The following is a 22,342-nucleotide window of genomic DNA, read 5'->3' on the forward strand; positions in this document are numbered from 1 at the left end:
CTTCCAGCAGGCCCAGCCCCGGCTGTTGTGGCCATTTGGGGGGTGAACCAGCAGATGGAAGACCTCTCTTTCTCTCTCTCTTTCCTTCTCTCTGTAACTCTGCCTTTTAAATAAATAAATAAATATTAAAAAAAAATAGAAAATAAAATGCCTGCCATCAGTGAATTCTCTTAGCTCCAGCTCGCAGGAGATTGCCACTACGTCAGCTTCGTCTCTGTGTGACTTCTGCTGGACACAGAATTCCGGCTTCCGTTAGCACTTCTCACAAATGCTGCTCCATTCTCCTTGTGGCCTCCACGGTCTGAGCGAGGAATCCACAGCCCCTCAGCCTACGTTTTGCCGGAGCCGGCACTGTGCCATTCCTGGTTCCTGGCTTCAGCCCCGCCTGTTGCAGCCACTGGGGGGTGACCCAGACGACACAAGACCTCGCTCCTCCCCCGACACCGCGTCTCCCCTCTGTGCCACTGCCTTTCACACGAATACATCTTTTTAGAATATTACTATTTCTCTAAGCAGTGCATCATTTTCCAAGGCTGTTTCCAAGATACTGAGTTTCCGGCAGTTTGCTGACGACGTCACTGGGCATGGACTCTGCCTTCATCTCTGTGTTCACTGACTGGATGTGAAGGTTTGCCTTTCGACAAATCAGGAAAACTTCCAGCCGCTATTTTTCGTGTTTTTCCCTCATGCATTCTTTGTCCTCCACGGGGACCTGGATGGCGCGGGCGCTGGTGCTGCCGAGCTCAGGCTGCGCCCGTGACTGACCCCTGACCCTGATGCTCTCCGCCGTCAGCTACGTAAACTCTGCCTGGTCCTCGGCTTCGCTGGCTCTCGTGTCACCTCCACTCTGTTATGGAGACCGTCTGGCGAATGCCTTAACTTGGTCAAATGCGTGTCCTGGGGGGCGGCACCGGCACAGGGGTTAGCACTCTGCCTGAGGTGCCAGCACCCACGGCCGGTGCCGGAGGTCAGGCCCCAGCTCCGGTCCCGACTGTGGCTCCCTGCTCAGGAGCACTCGGGAGGAAAGCAGCAGGCAGTCTGCCCTGCCACCCACACGGGAGATCGGAGGGGCCCTGGCTCCCAGCTCTGGCCTGGCCCACCCTGGGGAGGGAGCCACAGATTGGAGGGGCCCTGGCTCCCAGCTCTGGCCTGGCCCACCCTGGGGAGGGAGCCACAGATCGGAGGGGCCCTGGCTCCCAGCTCTGGCCTGGCCCACACTGGGGAGGGAGCCACAGATGGGGGGGCTCTCCTCCCTGACGTGCTAGGCCCACACTAGGGAGGGAGCCACAGATGGGGGGCTCTCCTCCCCGGCGTGCTGGGCCCACACTGGGGAGGGAGCCACAGATGGGGGGCTCTCCTCCCTGACGTGCTAGGCCCACACTAGGGAGGGAGCCACAGATCGGGGGGCTGCTCTCCTCCCCGACGTGCTAGGCCCACACTAGGGAGGGAGCCACAGATGGGGGGCTCTCCTCCCCGGCGTGCTGGGCCCACACTGGGGAGGGAGCCACAGATGGGGGGCTCTCCTCCCCAGCGTGCTAGGCCCACACTGGGGAGGGAGCCACAGATGGGGGGGCTCCCCTCCCTGGCACGCTAGTTCTCACCCTTTCTGGCTCATACGTACACACAAATCAATAAAATATTTAAATTAGAAACTTTCAGATTTCCATTTGATTCTTAGGTACATCTCCTGTCTCCTACCAAGACTTTCTCTCCCCCTTGCCCTGCTCACCAGAGCCCCTGAGGACGGCAGCTTCAGGCCCCGTGTGGGACTGAGGTCAGCGCCGGCCCTGCTAAGGGCCCAAGCTCCCTGCGTGCTGATTTCAGACCACATCGCAGCGTTCGAATGTCACAGGAAGGGGCCCTGGGTCCCACTTACATCCCATGCAGATGCATCTGCTGTGTGCAGCCAGCCCCCACCAGCCCCCGCGGGCTGTGTCTCCAGGGTCAGTCCCGTTCTCAGGGCCTGGGCTGGGCTCTTCAGGGCTCTCCTGGGTGCACCACCCAGTGGGCACCTCCGGGACCACCCCAACACGCCCATTCCAGCTCAGATCCACACCCTGTGGCCTGGGGGTGAGCCCAGGGTTTGTAAACAACTTTCCAGGGCTGAGTCCCAGGCTCCTCCCTCTGGCTCCCCCCGGCCCTGGTCCTGCCCGGTACTCTGTGCCGCCCACGGCAGGCCGCAGGCCTCAGCCTTCACCGCGGGACGTGGGCACAGGACGCCCACAGTGCATCAGCCAGCAAAGAGCAGCAGGAACTAGAAAACAAGGCAAATTCCAGACATCACAGCTGAGACTTGCAAGCCGCTGCCTCTGGAGATAGAAATCCTCTTTAAAAAGAACAATTATTCGCTCAAGGAAAAAAAAAAAAACAGTGCTTAAGAAACAAAGCATAATCAAGATATGTGACTTCGCTTCACAGAAAGCAACAGGGAAATAACTACGACACAAACACTACAATCTACCTGGGTCAGGGCACAGCGCTGTGGCGTAGCGGGTAAAGGCACCACCTGCAGCGCCGGCATCTCACATGGGCACCGGTTCAAGTCCTGGCTGCTCCACTTCCAATCCAGCTCTCTGCTATGGCCTGGGAAAGCAGTGGAAGATGGCTTGGGCCCCTGCACCCACGTGGGAGACCAGGAAGAAGCTCCTGGCTCCTGGCTGCAGATCAGCACAGCTCTGGCCATTACTGATCCATCTGGGGAGTGAACCAGCGAATGGCGGATCTCTGACTCTCTGCCTCTGCTTCTCTGTAACTCTGCCTTTCAAATAAATAAATCTTTAAAAAATAAATAAATAAATAAAGTCGCCCTGGTCAAAAATGAAGGGGTAGTTATATTTTTCTTTGATTGTCGTCTGCCACTCTTCCCGCTCAACTCTAAGTTCCAGGGACCAGGGGAATTCTTCTTAGCATGAAGGAGGAACTCGGTAAAATCACTGGATGAAGGAACGGGACACAGAATTAACTGGTCTGGGGCAGGCGAGGGCACGCCAGGTTCCCAACAGGCCTGACGTGATGGGCGCTAGAACCACTGCAGAAAAAACACACAACAGAGGAGCAGCGCCTGCTTGGTGCGGGACAGCAGGTCAAGTTCATGGCTGGTTTTAGTTAATTATGTGCACTTGAGCACGGTCCTCCGCCAGGGGCAATTCTGCTCCTCTGAGAGACAGCCGACAACGTCTGCACACAGCTGGGGCTACAGGAGTAGGGGGGAGGGGACATCTGCCGTGTGGCGCTGGCACCACTAGCTGGGAAGTCAATAAAGATTTATTTATAGAAACACAGACCCCAGGGGAGGGAGGAGGAGAAGGAGCACGATAATGGCTCAGGGAGTGGGACGGCAATTTTGTGACAAGGGCTCCAACCAGACCTTGTGGGGACGCAGCAAAACACGGCCCGATAATGAGAGGCGCTGCTGCTAACGGGAAAAGCTGCGCAGTCAGCTGCTCCCTCACTCGGGCCCCCAGAGCATCATCCAAATCATAAATAACAACCATTTGTCGCTGGAGTCAGCACAGAAGCGACACAGCGCGGAAACAGCAGGTGCGGTCGTGCACAGTCCCTAAAAGGCTCCCGTGTGCACCGCTGAAACGGGCGGCTTCAAGGAGCAGCGGCCGTGGCAGCGCTGTTCTCTGTGGCCTTGGCCGTCAGGCCACAGAGAACAGCGCTGCAAGGCCGGGGTGAGCGCCCGCCCGCCCTCCCTCTCCCACACACACACACAATCTACACACTCACACACACACACACACACCTGCTCCATGTTCCGTGCCTTCCACACTCACACACACACACACACACACACACCTGCTCGACGTTCAGTGCCTTCCATGCTGGGGCTCGGGGAATGTCTCGTCTTACAATCACCTGGTAACCCCGAGGCCATCTGCTCCCCGGCTTGGTACTCAGCAGAGAGCAAGGTGGAAAGAGTGATGAGGCACGGGGGCCACTGAGCCGGCAGCCAGACCACCAGGCGCCCACCTTCCTAGGAAACCAGCCGGCAGCCACACCGAGGCCCAGCCTGCGCTGTCGCCGAGCGGGCAACAGGACCCTCGCGGTCCAGCCCCTCACCTCCAGAGACCCCCGGGTGGGCAGGGCCTCCACAGACCTCACTGACGTCACATTGACCTGACTGGGCACTCGTGTGTGCCCCGGCCAGGGCGTCCCCACGACGAGAAACAGCCCTCTTCACCAGACGTCTGCACGCGTGCCTCCCACCCTCTGCTCCTGAAGATGCACGAGCCCGCGGGGAGCGCACCGGGGAGACTCACGGGCAACGCACGCGGCCACTTACCTCTTCAGAGCTCATGCTGGCCGAGGGGACCTTATAGACCAGACAGTGCGAGGGGTTGGGCCGGATGCCACCGTACAGAGGCAGGGTCACCCGCCCGGCCCCGGCCTCCAGCGGGGGGCTCCAGGCGGCCCAGCGGACCATGTACATGCAGGCCAGGTTGGACAAGGAGGTGACTGAAGCCGCCCTGGAAGCCAAACAAAGCACAGTGGTGACTGTTACCACAGATGCCAGCAGGGAGGGGAGGGAGAGGGCGGGGGGAGGGGCAGGGCAGGGGGAGGGGAGGGGAGAGGGGTGAGGGCGGGGGGGAGGGGAGGGGGGCAGCCAGGTGGGAGGGGCAGGGCGGGGGTGCCACCCAGACCAGGGTTGGGGTTGACAGCACTGTCACGCCTCACACTGGACATAGCCCAGGGCTGAAGGAGAGACCGGAAGGAGGCAGGAGGAGTCCACAGCACCCATGGGGCCCATGCGCTCCCTCTGGGACCCCCCACACCTCACCAGGACCTCCTTCCCACCACACATGGCCCCTTTTCTGGCCCAAGGCAGCAACGGCTTCCCTCTTCTGTTTTTGACTCCCCTGACCCACAAGGATCTCTCTGCAGGTCCGCGAAGCCCCTGTGCTGTGCCAACGTCCCCTCAAGCCCACCAGGAAAGCATCGAGAACGGCACCCGGGGACACTGGGTCCAGGGCTCGCACATTCTTCAGCCTAACATGCGCCTTCACGTGGCACTGAGAGGTCAACCGGCCAGATGTCACCTCCACACATCAAATGTGGGCACGCGGACACTCGGAACCCCGGGACCAGCAGCCGCACTCAAAAGTCCTTTTCACAAACGCAGACCCAAGCAGTTTCCACTTCCCGGCCTGCGTTCACAAGCAGTGGGAAGGAAAGCTAGGCTCCGGGTCCTTGCCGGGCACTGAACCCCCGTGCTGCGAGGCCTGAGCTGTGCCCCCCAGGTGCACCTCCAAGGGCCGGCTCTGAAATGACAGCTGAGAGAGGTCTGCCATCCACTTGGTTCACTCTCCAGACGGCCACAATGGCCGGAGCCAGGCTGATCCGAAGCCAGAAGCCAGGAGCTTCTTCCAGGTCTCCCATGTGGGTGCAGGGGCCCAGGCACTTGGTCCATCTTCTACTGCTTTCCCAGGCCATAGCAGAGAGCTTGATCGAAAGAGGAGCAGTTGGGACTCAAACTGGCGCTTATATGGGATGCCGACGCCACAGGCTTAGCCCACTATGCCACAGCGCCAGCCCTCCATTAACTTTTGAAGACCCTTACATGCAGGGATGTCAAAATGTTTGGGCACCAAAATGAACTTACCAGGGCAGGTTTTGTGGTACAACGCCTTAGGCTGCCCCTTGGGACGTGTGCATCCCCTGTCGGAAAACCAGTTCAAGCCCCAGCTCCTCCGCTTCCAATCCAGCTTCCTGCTAACGCACACCCTGGGAGGCAGCAGGTGACGGCCCGGGCACCTGGGTCCCTGCCACCCATGTGGGAGGCCTGGATCGAGCTCCAGCTTCGACCTGGCCCGGCCCCGGCCACTGCAGCCGTTTGGGGAGTCAACGTGCACACAAAAGATCTCCCCACCCCCACCCCGCCCACTCCTGACTCTTGCTCTCACTCTGTCTTTCCAGTAATGAAAATAAGCATTTAAAAAAATCAATGAACACACTCATCTTCCATCTCCATTTTCCTCAAACTTCATGAAGCACCCTGGTATGCATACCACTGGAAGGCTGAAGCTCATTCAGAGGCCCACAGGGTCACCCCGGGAGCCCAGGGAGAGGCCCACAGGGTCACCCCGGGAGCCCAGGGAGAGGCCCTTCCACTGGCGGGAGCCTGCGAGCCCAGGGAAGGAGCAGCGCCGGCCTGAGCACTGTTCCACCCCCAGTACTTTCTTCCTGAGCAACACAGACAGCTGTGCCCCTCAGCACGAGCGAAACGGGGTGGATCCTCCCCGCCCTGGGCAGCAGCCCTGTGGCTCCCTGGCACCGAGGAGGGGACCAAGGGCACCCCTAGACCAACCTCTTTCCCACTGCCCAAGTGCACGGCCATCACAACTATGACCGTGACCACAGTGGTGGGGACGGAGCCTGGGAGGAAGGGGTCTCCCACCCTTGGTGAGCAACAGAGGCCCAGGCCCTGCCTGGAGTGGGTGGAGCGCATCGTCCACCAGGAAGGAGATGCCAAGGGCCCTGACGACCCAAGCTGTGTCGGAGCTGAGGACAACAGGCTCCTCTGGTGACCAGGGTCCCAAAAGACCCTGCTTATCTGGCTGGAGGCAGGGAGCAGCCGTTGCCACTGTCACTGCCCAGACACAACTCCCCACACGCGTGCACACACACAAAAGTGCTCTGGCTGGGATCCTGATGCCCACGGGTGGCTCCACAGGCCACTGGGTTAAACCACAGCCAAGTTCATGCGAGAGCAGACCCGAATACAGAAAAGAAAACCGTCTTTCAACCAAGCCAGCCTCTTCCACACTGCTTGTGGCTGGATGAAGCTGCACCCTTTATACCCCACACAGGGAGCAAATCCAGAACCGGCACCTAGCACGGAAGTCACCCCCGCGCCGTCAGAACTGGACCGCGGTCCGTCCCTTCAGCCGGGGCCAGGCTGAGTGCTCACTGCGGCCGTGTTTCAGATCCCGGGCCAGGACACGGTGCACGTATCCGTCTCGGGGTGAGCGGGGACACCCTGGCGGTGCAAGCACAGAGTGGGGGCGGCCAGGGTCCACAGCACGGGATCTGTGCTGCCTTCCGCTGCCCGCTTCCTCCCTGCCCACCCAGCTGCAGGGCAGGCTCCAGTCTATCAATGGGAAGGTGGCCACAAATCTGATGCTTTTTATGGATAAAACGACTGTACGTGTTTTAGGAAAACGAGTCACTAAAGGAAAAAAAAAAAAAAAAAAAAGAACCTCACCTCCTGTAAAACAGATGTGTATTCCAGGGTCAAAAGCAAAATAAAATAAAACAGCCAAGTTTTCATGCTGTTTGTGGGACCCTGGCGAGGTTCAGTTCACACAGACTGAAAAGAAAAAAAAGCCCAGAATTCACTGAATCGTTCCCATTTAGGGCCCGAACTATAACAGCAAAGAATATAAAGAACACCAAAAGGGGCCAGCACCATGGCGCTGTGGGTAAAGCTACCGCCTGCGGCGCCGGCATCCCATACGGGCGCTGGCTCGAGTCCCAGCTGCTGCACTCCGATCCCGCTCCCTGCTGCTGCAGGGGAAAGCGGCAGAGGACGGCCCAGGTGCCTGGGCCCCTCCCGGAGGGCAGCAGTGCACACAGGTGGCCTCCTGTGTGGCGGCTGCACACGGACACTCCCACGACCCAAGGGACCTCACGGAAACCCTCAAGACTCCCTAGTCCCGTGTGTCCGGACGCTGAGTCCACCCATCTTCAGCGCACGCCAGACCATGGTGCTCAGGCTCCACGCACAGAACATTCCACAGATGCGGCGCCGCCGTGCCCGGGCACCCAGGCCAGCACCTCGCGGTCAGCACAGGCTCAGATCTCTAAACGGACTTGTGTAGAGACGCGGACAGACAGAGCTCCTGTGTGTGCTGTGACCTCGCAGCGACTTCTGGGGGCTCGGTCTGTCACACGACCACCACGCCAGGACTGCTCCCACCTGGAGACCCCCAAGGGCTGCACGCTTGCCCTGCCCTGGACCTCGAGGACGGGAAGACAGCAGTCACTCCGGCTGACAAATTAACCACACAGGAGACGCAGCAGACGTGGGTCCTCAGCTCCCACGCAGACTCCGGGGACTGGGTATCGGGTCTGATTTCTGCTGTATTCTCTGTATTTGTCCCCCATCTGGGTGCCCCCATTTAAAAGTGGATGGTGTACACAGAACCCTGGGGGCCACTCCAGGACTCGCGCACGCGGACCTGGCTCGGGGGCCGCCTCCCAGAGAGGGCGCTGCTCCCTTCTACTCATTGCCGAGTCACCGCGGGACAGTCATCTCCAGTTTTGGGGGTGACCATCAGTTTGTGCTGATGCGCTGAGTCCCTGTACTTTGGCGACCCCCCAGTGAACCATGCCCGGTGCAGGCCAGACTCTAGGAAGCGCTCTCAGGGCAGCCCTGAGCAGGCAGATCTGCGGAGGGCGCAGGTGCCCAGGCTCCATTATCCGCTTCTCCCTGCTGTTACCTGCGTTTCACATTTCCATCATGGGGGGGGGTGGGGGGAGGGGCACTGCTGTGGCTTAGCGGGCAAAGCCAGCATCCCGGGCCGGCACTGTGGCATAGCGGGTAAAGCTGGCATCCCAGGCCGGCACTGTGGCATTGCAGGTAAAGCCAGCACCCCATGTGGGCACGGGTTCACATGCCAGTTGCTGTTTCTGGCCCAGCTCCCTGCTGACAGCCTAAGAAAGCAGCAGAAGACAGCCCAAGTGCATGTGCCCCTGCACCCACGTGGGAGACCTGGAGGAAGCTCCTGGCTCCTGGTTTTGGCCTGGCTCAGCTGTAACCGTTGCAGCCATTTGGGAAGTGAACCAACGGATGGAAGATCTCTCGGTCTCCCCCTCTCCTGTAACTCTGACTTTCAAAGTAAGTAAATAAATCTTTTTTAAAAAATTTGAAATAAAGACACACAGATGTTTACAAATGAACTAAAATTATTTGCCTCAAAACAATTCAAATGGGACCAGTATTGTGGGCGGTGGGTTAAGCTGCTGCTTGGGACACTGGCATCCCACACCAGAGCACCAGTTCAGTCCTGGCTGCTCCACTTCCACCCCAGCTCCCTGCTGACGCACCTGGGAAAGTGGTGGAAGATGACCCAAGTGCTTGGGCCCCTGTACCCATGTGGGAGACCCAGATGGAGCTTCTGGCTCCCGGTTCTGGCCTGGCCCAGCCCTGGCTATTGGCAGCCACTTGGGGAGTGAACCAGCACATGGAAGAGACATCTATCCATCTTTCAAATAAATGTCTTTTAAAATGCTAATATTTCAAAACGGGTTGTGGGAGAGAGCACCCGCGAAGGCGCCTGCTGAGGCTTCCTGTGTGCACTTGAACATCTTGTCTGTTTCTGCTTCTGCTTGAACTCCCACTAGACAGCCTCCTACAAAGACCAGGAAGAAGGAAGCGCCGCCCGATGGCACAGAGCTTGCAAAGGCCTCATCTCGACCGAAGACGGGCTTCCCAGAGCTGCTCGGCAGCTGGCGCGGCGCTGTCCCCCACGGCCGGGGCGGGGCTGAAGTCCCCGCGGTCACTCACTCCGACTCCCGGGGAAGGAGCGAGAACCGGGCCGGCACCAGGGCCTTTGTGTTCCTCGACTCTCAGATCTGTTCCCGTTGGGAACGCTGGATTCAGCTTCCCTGTGCCACGCTCAGCGTTCCACACAGCAAGTCGTTTGCGTGGAAAATCATTTCACACCTGGAACACTTCCCGTCCAGATTACACTGGGAAAGAACACGTGACGACAGTGACGCGGAATCCAGTGTCCCCGTACAGCCAGCTCCACGACAGAAAGGGCCGATGAGCCGTTAGCCGCAGTCCCGAGCACCAGGCCAGCCGCGGCACAAAGCTGCCTGCCGCAGGCTGGGCTCTGCGGGGAAGAGCGACAGCGACAGCAGCGCGTGTCCCGCGGGCCATCTCGGCTGCGGCAGACACCCCCTGGGGCTGCACCTAAACCATGATTCACAGTGCTGGGGGGCAGGGCCCGACTCTGAGTAGGGGACCAGCACGACAGGGAGCCCCCGCCGCGCCCTGGACTGGGTCCCCCTGGGACCCCCAGGCTGGCGCTGCCACCCAGCCATCAGGAGTAGCACAGCCTGCCCAGAGGCTCACCTTCCAGCCCACCAACTCCACCCCCCCCACCCCCCACCCCCACCCCCGGTGATCACCGCCCCACCCCAGGAGGCCCCAGGCCCACCCATCCAGGGAGAGGCATAGCTGGGAACTGTGACCCTGGGGGAGACACAGACAGGAGGCAGGCACAGGGCGGCTGTGCTCTGGCACCTCCCCTCCCTGCCACGGCGCCGGCGGCCCTGGGGCCTGCCCTTCTGCTTACAGGAGCTGCCCGGCGCTGCTCAGACCCCACCCCCCGGGGGACACCTGTCAGCCCTGCCCCACTTCGCAACTGATTTGTTAAAATGATACGGCCTTTTTCAAACAGAAACCTGGATCTTAACAGCCTGCTGGGGATTATCAGTCACATCGCGATGAGCGGCGCTGACACACGGATTTCCTCCAGCCGACCCTCCTGCTCACCACACGATGAAGGCGCACGCACACACGGGGCGCCGTGCGCAGCCATCGACTGCCAGTGCAGGCCCAAGTTTTACCACACTAAACACCATGCGAAAGACACCTTAAAACAGCCTCGTTTCTCCGATGGTTGTTGACCTGATAACTACTAATTAATGCCATTACGACCCGTGAAATTTATTCGACTATCTGCGACCCTCGGCCAGCAGACTGCGCCATTACCATAAAGAGGGAGAATGGTGACAGAGGAGCATCCGGGCTGACCAGACAGGGCCTTCGACAGGGAAGAACGCCAAGGCCAGCCACGTGCACTCGGCACAGAGCCCGTCCCACCCTCACCGTCTAGGGGATCTGGTCCTCACCGTGCCGTCTGCTCCCGCGGGACTGTGAAGCACGTACTCCAGCTGGAAGACGACCACGAATGCCGGGTGATGGACCATCTCGGGCAGGCGGAGGCGGCTCCTCAGAACCAGAGCCTGGTTTCCAGAGCTGGGTCAGAAACAGCGGGGGAGGTCACAGCAGCGGCTCCGCCCAGTCCTGGGCCCACCTCCACCCAGAGCGCTCCGGGGCCTGTGGGACCCCGGGGGACTGCCCAGGCACAAGCCCACCAGGCAAGAAAACTCTTCCACAAGGCTTAGCGTCCAAAGCAATTCCCTACACCAGAGCTTTTTGAAAACTTTTATTTATGTGCTTGAAGGGTGGAGAGCCAGAGATTTCCCATCCACTCCCTGGCAACAGCTGAAGCCAGGAGCCCAGAACTCCATCCGGGGACCCAATGCTTGAGTCACCACCGGCTGCCTTCCAGGCTGTGCAGGCAGGAAGCTGCGCTGGAACCTCCACTCCAGTGTGGGATGCAGGCACCCAAGCAGCACCCCAACCCTGCACCAGGCACTCAGCCCTGAGCTTCTGCTATGGACGTCCCAATCAACGCCTTTCCCAGACTGCCAAGGCTGGCCTGCAGGGCAGGGCGCACCGCCAACCCGGCCAAGCCTCCGGGAAGCCTGCAGGGCAGGGCACGCCCGCAACCCGGCCAAGCCTCGGGGAAGCCTGCAGGGAACCGGCCAAGCCTCCGGGCAGCACCAGGAGGACAGGGAGGGGCTGAGGGGAGCAGCCCCCTGCCCTCCTCATGGGAGGAGACAGAGGCACAACCCCAGGGTGAGGTGGGGACAGCGGGCTTGGGAAGCACGGGATAGGCTGGGGGGCAGATGTGCCGCCCTCAGGTTGTCTGTCAGCTGGGAAAGACCCCAGGACACCGCTGCCCGGCTCCACACCCCAGCAGCCACAGCTGGAGGCATCCAATATGCAAATTCCAAAAGCCACCTCCCACAGCTGACAGCACCTCGCTGCACGGTGAAGCCTCACGCACACGCACACACGCACGCCCGGCCCTGAGCTCTGGGTCCCGGGGCGATACCTGCTCTTGGAGGAGGAGCTGAGCTTCCTGCTGAAGCTGGCGGAGCGCGTCAAGGCCACGTCCATCTCGGGCACCAGCACCACCACCTGAGGCCTCTGCACAAAGCCCAGGCCGTTGTGCACCCCCACGTGCAGACGCCGCTCCCGGACCTCCAGGGTGCCGCCGCCCTGCAACAGAGACAGGGCCGGAGGCCTGTGGCCGGCACAGACGGGACGGGCAGAGGGGGCCCCCAGAGCAGCGGAAGTTCCGGGGCAGGCAAGGAGAGGCAGGACACAGACGCCTAGTGTGAGCCGGGCTTGGGCAAAGGGCACACGCGTGACCCGGTCTAGCCGCCAGCCACGGGGCACGCCCACACGGCGCCTGCTGAGGCCTGCATGGCCACACTCGCAGGCTGGGCCGGGCCGCGCTCTCAGGACGCAGCCAGCACGGGACCGCGGGACGTGGCTCCTTCGACAAGACTCGACCTCCACGGTCTAGAGATCCGGCAGCCCGCTCTCCAGAGGCACGGGGTGCACCGAGACAGCAGTGCCCGGAGGCAGACACTGCCCACCCAGGGACTCGGGACTGGGGGTGACACGGGCGGGAGGAGGCAGCGTGAGCAGGCAGGCGTCACGACCCAATAAAGAATGGACCTGCCCCAGTGGTCCCCAGACAGTAAAGTTTCATCTCATCCCAGACCTCACAGGCCCTCCAGCAAACGAACACGGCCGTCTCCAGGCTGCCCGTTTACTGCGTCGGTGATCTTTGCAGAACCACCTCCGAGTTTTCAAGCTTTCTTCACTGTCCACTGACCGTGCTGGATGGACCCAAGTCCAGCCTGTCATCCCCAGGTAATGAGCACACAGCGATGGCAGCAACAGAATCCGTCAGTAAGGAACGAGCACACACTCAGCAAGCGCCACACGACGAAGCCACTTCCATGGTGACACGTCAAGTTCAGCGGCGATCCTCTGCCCTCACACAATCTGCCCTGCAGAAGCAGGCAGCAGCCGCAACCACGCCAAGAGCGTGGCCGCTGCGGTTCGGTCCTGGTCTCCGTGTCGCATTCGTAGCACAGATCCTGCCACGGGGATCAGCGGCGCCACGGCGGGGCAAACAGCCGAAGCCCCACAACAGGACACCACGGCGCTCCTGAGTGCCAAACACCACGGATGCACGGCACGTGTCCTGGTGAACACGACAGGGTCCCCCGGGACACTCGCTCGCTAGAGGGACTGGCGACAGGCAGGGGAGCCTGGCAGAGGGCTGAGCACACAGGACGCGAGCAGGGCGGTCAGCTGGAGAGAGACGGAGCAGGGGAGAGGGGGAGGGGATGCCCCCCCGGGATGCTCAGGGCTTTGCCGTGGGACCTGGTGCTGCGCGAGGAGCCACGTGCTCACAGGTCCACGGCAGGGACAGGTGTGCTGCCACCGCCAAGATGGGACAGGTGTGCTGCCACCGCCAAGATGGGACAGGTGTGCTGCCACCGCCAAGATGGGACAGGTGTGCTGCCACCGCCAAGGTGGGACAGGTGCAGCTGGACAAGCGTGAGGCCGAGGCCGGGGAAAGCAGCAAGCACCGAGTCACACCCATCAGGACCCGGGGTGAGGAGGCCTGGTGTCCACCCCAGGGCAGCCAGAGGCCAGCAGAGGGTCCGAACAAACAAGGGAGACGGCTTTGACTACGGAGAGGGAAAACAAGGTGCTCTGTGGGACCAACACTTCATCCAGAACCTCCTGCCCCGGCACCTGCTCAGCAAGAGGCCAACCACAGCGCCAGCCCAAGGCGGCACAACCTGACGCGCCAGCCCCCAAGTCCTGCACAAAGTCTCTGCAGCCCCCGGGGCGGGCAGGGCTCCACGTCCACTTGGCAGGATCCTGGAATTCCACCAAAACCCCACAGGAGGGACACACGCTCCCCGTGGCTGGACGTAACGCCTCTCCAGCCACCTCCTCTACCCTGGCCTCACCGGCTCTGGACTCGGCCAGTGCTCTGCTTCGGCCCACGGGATGGTAGCAAATTCACCACCACCGGGCTTGAGGGCGTCTGCACGCTTCTGACGCCTCTCCTACGCCTCCCTTCTGTGAGAACAAGCCCAGACCGGCTGCTGGAGGGCCCGCCCACGTGTGCCGCTGAGCTTCCGGGCCGAGCCCAGCACCCAGCTGCCCACAAGCCACAGGCAGGCAGACACAGAGGACCGTGAGCCACAGGCAGGCAGACACAGAGGACTGTGAGCCACAGGCAGGCAGACAGAGGACCGTGAGCCACAGGCAGGCAGACACAGAGGACCGTGAGCCACAGGCAGGCAGACACAGAGGACTGTGAGCCACAGGCAGGCAGGCACAGAGGAATGTTTCATGAAGGCCCCTTTCAACTCCCTGATCAGGAGCGTAGTCAGAGCCAGGACGCACACAGGGATGCTCTCTGCAGGGTCCCAACGGCCCCAAGCCAAGCGCCGCCCACAAGTCCAGCAGCAGTGGCGTGGACCAGCGAATCGTGTGCACTCACAGCACACGTGGTGACACGCTGTAGAACTGGGAAAGTGGGCGGACAGCTGCACCAGCTGCGAGAGAGAATCTCGCAGGTGCACCACGCTGGGCAAAAGAACAAAACAGCGAAAAAAGGACGATTTCACTCCCAGGTCAAAAGCAGGCAGGGCTCCACGGGTTAGAGACCCATCTACACCTGGTGGAACCAGAGCAAGCAGCGTCCAGGCGAGGACAGCCGGAGGCTATGGGGGCTGGGCTGCCAGGCCGGGGGTCCTCTCACCCGCTTAATCACCACTCCGGGGCAGCAGGAGCGTCCCTCTTCCAGCAGGCCCGGTCGCCAGCTGTCACTCGCCCCACCCTGCCCAGGGGACGGTACCTCTCGGAAGTGGTCGCCGACCAGGAGGTCCAGCAGCTCCTCCTCGAACTTCTCAAGGGAGGGGTACAGGGTGAAGAACACGTCGTCCAAGAACCACGTGACACACTTCTGCAGGCGGGGCTTCCGCAGGGCATCGCCTGGAACAGCGAGAGGGCCAGCGTGAGATCATCCTCGGAGGCAGACGGCCAGACGCGGGCTGGCCCTGCGCGGGGCAGCCACGGGCAGGACAGCGCACACGGGCAGGCGTGCAGACACACCGCCAGCCAGAGCCGCCACTGTCACACCCAGCCGCGAAGCCAAGTGAACACACACCCAAGCTGTACCCCAAACTTCCTCTGGGAACAAATTTCACACCCCGACAATTCAGAGACACAGAGGACGAGACGCAAGGTGACGCCTGCACCCCTCCAGCCTGCTGTCCCTGGGTCCCTTCCTTCCTGTAGGAAGAACACAGCCAACAGTGCCATCTCGCCCCGAACAGCTGGAAACACGCCGGGATACCGGTGAGCACGTCGAGGCGACGCGTGGACGAACGCGGCCTGGGCTGGCCCGGGAGACAAGTCCCCGCCTGGCCCAGACGCCCCTGTCCTTGGAGCTCCTTGGGGACCAGAAGGCTGATGGCTCCCGGCATCTCGCTTAGGGCGTCACAGGACAAACTCAGCTGAGAAGGAAGAGCCCTTCTCCCGGCCCCTGGAGCAGACGACGGTGAAGCCAGAGGGGCCGCAGCGTCCGGCAAACGCACGGCCCCGTGGAACCTTCTCATCTTCTCAGATCGCGGCTCCTCCCCTTCCTGTCTTTGTGACAATTCACACATTTAGGCTCAAGGTCTTGGATACTTTTTTTAAACAGTTTAAAGTTCCAAAGAGGAAAACAGAAAACACGGGGTTAACCCTCCGTGGCGAGGACGCTGCCCTTGCTGGGAGACAGTGTTAGGGACCCCAAAGGCCTCACACACCCCCAAAGCCCCACAAACAGCCCACGGCTCCCACACCAGTAAGGCCACTTCCGACACTGAGTCCAGGAAAACACCAGGGGCGGGAGCGAGGAGTCACGGCAAGGACACTCACCAGGCCACGTGGTACCGAAAAGCCAGGACAATCAAATGGTCCACAATAGGGGACCGCCAATAAACCACTGCTGATCCAGCCGAGTCAGAGCACGCGCTGCTGCCCAAGGCTCTCTGAGGACTGAACACCAACCGAGCAAAACAACAACTGCACATCACTCCTTTTGGGGTCAACTTCATTTATTTATTTATTTATTTAGGAATTTTTTTTTATTTAGTAAGTATAAATTTCCAAAGTACAGTTTATGGATTACGTTGGTTCCCCCCCCCCCCCCCATCAACTTCATTTAAAAACATCTGCATGGACTCCTGTATACCTGGGGGCAGTGATCACCAATCGTCTCGCCTCCCCCTTCAGGGTTTTCCGTTTTCCCCATCACAACATGCATTAGGCTTGCTGCTTCCAAACAGAACATTGCTACGTTCCTTTCGGGATCTAAAAATGTGTTTACAGCAGAACAGATGCCAAAGCACCAGACCGACTGGAAGTGCAGGCCGCGGGGCACAGGTCTCGGCCCAGGCAGGCCGCCTCTTAGGAGCCCTGCACTCCACGCTGGAGCACAGGTTCGAGTCCCAGCGGCTCCGCTCTGACCCAGCTTCCAGCTAATGACCCTGGGAAGCAGCAGATGATGATGGCTCAAGTGCTTGGGCCTCTGCCGTCCATGTGGGTGACAGATGGAGCTACCGGCTCCTGCCTTTGGCCTGGCCCAGTCTGGCTGTTGCATTTTGGGAGAGAACCAGCAGATGGATAAATCTCAATATCTATCTATCTCTCTATCTATCTGCCGTTCAATTAGATGGAAATAAACAAATGTAATTTCTCTTTCTAGTGCAGGCAGCCTCATTCACAACAGACGAAGGTGGAAGCACCCAGTATCCGCAGGGGGACAGGGTCTTGTTCAGCCGTAAGAGGAAGGAGACTCTGGCCTGGGCTACAGCGTGCTGCTAGGGGAAAGAAGCCAGTCACAGAAGACCAGCAGCTATGTGGGCTCCCGAGTGCGGTCGCGGTCAGGGTCAGGGTCAGCGGGCAGCTCAGTGGGTGCCCGAGGCTGGGGACCAGGGAGCTGCTCAGGGACAGGGTCTGTCTGGGAGAACAAAACAGTTCTTTTTTTTGTTTGTTTCTTTGGTTTTTTTGACAGGCAGAGCGGACAGTGAGAGAGAGACAGAGAGAAAGGTCTTCCTTTTTGCCGTTGGTTCACCCTCCAATGGCCGCCGTGGCCGGCGCGCTGCGGCTGGCGCACCGCGCTGATCCGAAGGCAGGAGCCAGGTGCTTCTCCTGGTCTCCCATGGGGTGCAGGGCCCAAGGACTTGGGCCATCCTCCACTGCACTCCCTGGCCACAGCAGAGAGCTGGCCTGGAAGAGGGGCAACCGGGACAGAATCCGGTGCCCCAACTGGGACTAGAACCCGGTGTGCCGGCCCCGCAAGGCGGAGGATTAGCCTGTTGCGCCGCGGCGCCGGCCTAACAAAACAGTTCTAAAGATGGAAAGAGCGATGGTCACCTATTGGGATGGACTGAATACCACTGACCACTGAAAAATGATACGATGGTAAATTTCGTTGCATTTTAGCACAATGTTTTTTAAAGATTTATTTACTTATTTGAAAGTCAGAGTTAGAGAGAAAGAGATCTTCCATCCAATGATTCGCTCCCCAGGTGGCCACAACAGCCAGGGCGGGGCCAGGCCAAAGCCAGGAGCTTTGTCAGGGTCTCCCATGTAGGTGGCAGGGGCCCAAACGTTTGGGCCACCTTCTGCTGCTTTTCCCAGGCCATCAGCAGGGAGCTGGATCAGAAGCAGCGCAGCCGGGACACGAACCGGTGCCCACACAGGATGCAGACGCTGTGGGCGGCAGCTCTACCTGCTGTGCACGATTTAAGAGCACAGGAGTGCATGAGGTCCACCCGAGGGAGCAGTGGCCAAGCGAGGTCTGGAGCAAGTTCTGCGCTGAGATCCCCCCCCCACCCCGTGCCGTGGATAGCGAACGGGAAAGCGAGGAGCCCCCTCGACAGGTGGGGCTCCAGGAGCGGCGAGGTGGCCACGCGGCACTGCAGCCACAGAGAGCCACACGGGCCCTGCTCTGGACCGTTCTGGCTTCCCCGGGCAGGAAGGCGGCCAGCTGGGCCCACGGAGGAGCTAAACGGAGAGCTGAGGACGTCGGGCACGGTCCCTGGGACGACGCCCGGCGCCAGCCACCACCCCCGGAGCCGCCGGAGCGTCGCAGCAAAGCAGGGCAAGAGGAGCGTGCAGCAGAGGAGGCCCCGAAGCCCAGCTGCCAGGGCGAGCAAACAGGGTCAGGGAGGCCGGGGCGCGGCCCACACCACGAGGCCGAGCTCACCGGGGCAGGCACAGCCGCTCCTCTCTGCATGACAAGACTTCAGCCTGTGCAGCTCGTGGATGGGGCCTTTCTCAGGACCATGACCCACAAGGGCGCCCACAGCAGCGCACTGCTTCAGACGGTCCCACGTGGCAGGCTAGAGCCGCCACGGGCCACCAGAGCCGGTCAAGGACGGGGGTGCACCAGCTCCAGGCGAGGCCGCCCCAGCCCCTGCCCCAGCCTGCCCTGTGTTCCTGACAAGCCCTGTGCCTCCTCTGTGCTCTGAGCCCCATCTTCAGCCCTGACACAGCTGGGACCATCTCATGGGCCCCCGCGGGCTTCTGTCACTCATCTCACCTGACATCCTGCCAGTGAGCATGCACACCTGAGCCCCCCTCTGCCAAGGGCAGAGGGGACCGGCACCCTGCATCCACACCCTATCTACAGAAACAGGAAGGGGGCTAACTCCACATCCTCCTGGCCCCTCACAGCCCCAGCACGCAGCCCCCAGGCAGCTGGGCAGCTGCACCTACCCCCTAGGACCCTAAAACACACCTGAAAGGTGAACACAGCCAACCCATCTAGCCCTGCACAGCCGCAGCAGGAACGCAAGGAGAGCCCAGGCTCAGGGCTTCACCCACCCCGTGAGCCACACTGGACGAGGAGCCAAGACCAGAAAGGGCTGCAGGGCGGCAGGAAGCCCGGCACCGTGGTCCGGAGCCCAGGGTGCCGGAAACTCAAGCTCAGGAGCTGGCCAAGACGCTGCGGCCACGGAAGACCCAACGGGCCGCCCCCACGGAGTCCCACACTGCAGGGGCCGCAGAACTGCTGGTGCAAGACGGTCACTCCCAGAAGCAGGACCTGCCACAGGACGAGGGCAGTGTCCGGCCAGCCCAGCTCTGTGGTCCTGGGCTGACAGCACTGCCTACGGGGTGTGAGACTCAGGAACCTCCCAGGTGGCGGTAGGCGCCAATGAGCCGCAGATCCTGAAATACAAGGGCCGGTGCTGTGGCACAGAAGGTTAAGCCTCTGCCTGCAGTGCCGGCATCCCATGTGGGCACCAGTTGGTGTCCCGGCTGCCCCACTTCCGATCCAGCTCCCTGCTAATGCACCTGGGAAAGCAGTGGAAGACGGCCCAGGTCCTTGGGCCCCTGCACCCAGCTGGGAGACCCAGAAGCAGCTCCCAGCCCCTTGCTTTGGCCCAGCCCAGCCGAGGCATCGGGGCCATACAGGGGGCGAACAGAGAATGGACGTTTTCTCTTTCTCCTTCTCTGTAAGTCTGGTGCAAACCCCACAGCTGGGCCCCAGGAGCAGGCACCGCTGTTCCCCAGATCTCTGTGTCCTGAGCTGGGAAGGCCAGAAACAGCGTCCACCCCAGACTTCGACTCTCGTTACTCCTGCACGTCCATTCGAGAAAGTCACCATGCACACGGGATCACTGAACCCCATCCCACGAGAGGACGACCTGAGGCTCTCCAAACAGCACAGCCTGGCAGAGCCTGGCCGGAGGCCTCCCAACTGTGCCCAGCCCCGGGCCGGAGCTGCCTGCCCTGCCGCCCAGCCACTGGCCATCTCCAGGAGACCTTCGACAAGAAGGACCGCAAGGAGCAACAACTCAGCAAGGGCAGCTGGGACGGTGGCAGAGGCCCAGTGTCCCGGGAAGGCGCCCAGACTGGGCTCTGTATCCCCCGTGACGCGGGGCACAGGCACCCCCGGATCCAGGAGCCGTCCAGGAGTCCTGACCAGTCCACACAGAGAGAGGAAGCACGTGTCTGCCCAGGGAGCGGCGTGGGCAGGAAAGGCCAGCTCCCTCCAGGACACAGGTGCACAGGGCAGCACCTCTGAATCCTGGGCCCAGAAGGGCGAGGGCAGGGGGGCATCTCCACTCGGCAGCCCTCTCTGGGCCATGTGTATAACCACCCAGCTCTCAAGCCGGCCTCAGCCACCACGTTGGACGTGGCAGGAGCTGTGTCTGAAGGGCTAATGGGGAGGAACCCGGCCGCTCGACCCTAGCAGGACAGCACCCGGCTGAATTCAGGACAGAATTCTCACGATCGAAGAGCAACACAGGTGCCTCACCCACCGTCCCACTCCTCCCCAAACACAGCTCCGAGAGCAGGCCGATCGCCGTCCCCATTTCACTGGAGAACAGAGGCCTGGGGAGGTCAGGAAGTCCCCTGGGCTCTCGCGGCGAGGGGCGGGCAGGCACCACCAGCACCGCCCAGAGCCTCACCACACACCGGAAACCATCGCGCATGCAGACAGCCGACAGCAGCACCCAGAGCCCGCCGTGCCCCGCTGCCCCTGCCGGCGGGGCGGCGCCACCCTCACCCTGTGACTGGGCCTGGCTCTATCTGTTACCAAGTCTTTGCCCAGGAACACAGTTCCCAGGAATGACACGGCTCCCGGGGGAAGCACTCCCCACTGTACGATGATCCATTTTATCCGGGACTCCCACGAGTGCCCTGTAGAGGAGATGACTGCTGGCAAGCTCCCAGCAAGCAGGAGCCCCTTCCCACTGACAGCCTGGAAGCAGAGACCCCTGGGGCCTGCAAGGAGCCCCCAGGCCGGCACAGGCTCCAGCGACCACAGCCCCCGGGGACGTCTCCATCTCGAATTCAGCGCACACTCCGGCGGTGCAACCAGCCGAAAGCAGAGGGTCGGCACGGGCTCTGCAGAAACAGCTGCTTCAGGGTCACTGGCCCAGCAACACGGTGTCTCCCCCCAGACGGCCACGGGAGGGGCCGGGGGCTGAGGAGCTGGGTCGGGTGCAACTCCATGGCCTGCAGAGTCCCTGCTCATGCGGTGACAACAGCAACAGCTTCAACTGTCACTCACGGCTGCAATGTCACAGGCACCAACTGCTGCCACCTGGGCCACCCCACCCCAGCAGGGCAGCAGGACCCCTGTCACGTGACCCACAAAAGATCCAAACCTCGGCCAGTGCCGTGGCTTAACAGGCTAATCCTCTGCCTTGCGGCGCTAGCACACCGGGTTCTAATCCCGGTTGGGGTGCCGGATTCTATCCCGGTTGCCCCTCTTCCAGGCCAGCTCTCTGCTGTGGCCCGGGAAGGCAGTAGAGGATGGCCCAAGTGCTTGGGCCCTGCACCCGCATGGGGGACCAGGAGAAGCGCCTGGCTCCTGGCTTCGGATCGGCGTGATGCGCCGGCCACAGCGGCCATTGGAGGGTGAACCAACGGCAAAAAGGAAGACCTTTCTCTCTCTCTCTCTCTCTCTCTCACTGTCCACTCTGCCTGTCAAAAAAAAAAAAGATCCAAACCTCAGCGTCCAGCTGGCTCCTGCTCACGGTTAATTTCTCAGTCCTCGTTCCTCATCACTTCTCAGGGCGGCTGGACAGGGACCACATTGTGGTAGTGATGACTGCCATGGACCCACCCGAGAAATTCACTAATTCAGATAACAACACGGGCACCATGCCCAGCCCAACACCCACGGCACGCTCAGAGATCCCACCGACAGCTGACCCCCTGCACCCAGCCCAGCCCAGGCCAACCCCACGCCACACTCAGCGATCCCACCGACAGCTGACCCCCTGCACCCAGCCCATCCCAGCCCAATGTCCACGCCACGCTCAGCGATCCCACCGACAGCTGACCCCCTGCACCCCAGCCCAGCCCAGGCCAACCCCACGCCACACTCAGCGATCCCACCGACAGCTGACCCCCTGCACCCAGCCCAGCCCAGGCCAACCCCACGCCACGCTCAGCGATCCCACCGACAGCTGACCCCCTGCACCCCAGCCCAGCCCAGGCCAACCCCACGCCACGCTCAGCGATCCCACCGACAGCTGACCCCCTGCACCCAGCCCATCCCAGCCCAATGTCCACGCCACGCTCAGCGATCCCACCGACAGCTGACCCCCTGCACCCCAGCCCAGCCCAGCCCAGGCCAACCCCACGCCACGCTCAGCGATCCCACCGACAGCTGACCCCCTGCACCCCAGCCCAGCCCAGGCCAACCCCACGCCACGCTCAGCGATCCCACCGACAGGTGACCCCCTGCACCCAGCCCATCCCAGCCCAATGTCCACGCCACGCTCAGTGATCCCACCGACAGCTGACCTGCCTGCACCCAGCCCAGCCCAGGCCAACCCCACGCCACGCTCAGCGATCCCACCGACAGCTGACCTGCCTGCACCCAGCCCAGCCCAGGCCAACCCCACGCCACGCTCAGCGATC

The 22,342-nt window shown here is 61.5% G+C and overlaps 1 protein-coding gene across 5 annotated transcripts in view; it reads right to left on the bottom strand.

The window, feature by feature from the left end:
- NPHP4 (nephrocystin 4) overlaps positions 1-22,342 on the bottom strand; it is a 120,726-nt gene that overhangs the window by 73,511 nt on the left and 24,873 nt on the right. For all 5 annotated transcript variants that reach the window (XM_062190336.1, XM_062190335.1, XM_062190334.1 and 2 more), the window contains 4 exons: positions 14,763-14,899; positions 11,919-12,085; positions 10,866-10,993; positions 4,289-4,470 (listed from right to left, as the gene is read on the bottom strand). In XM_062190336.1, the coding sequence (XP_062046320.1) occupies positions 4,289-4,470; positions 10,866-10,993; positions 11,919-12,085; positions 14,763-14,899 (614 nt within the window). The remainder of the gene's footprint in view (positions 1-4,288; positions 4,471-10,865; positions 10,994-11,918; positions 12,086-14,762; positions 14,900-22,342) is intronic.

Source organism: Lepus europaeus, chromosome 5 (genome assembly GCF_033115175.1).
Source record: "Lepus europaeus isolate LE1 chromosome 5, mLepTim1.pri, whole genome shotgun sequence".
Classification (NCBI taxonomy): domain Eukaryota; kingdom Metazoa; phylum Chordata; class Mammalia; order Lagomorpha; family Leporidae; genus Lepus; species Lepus europaeus.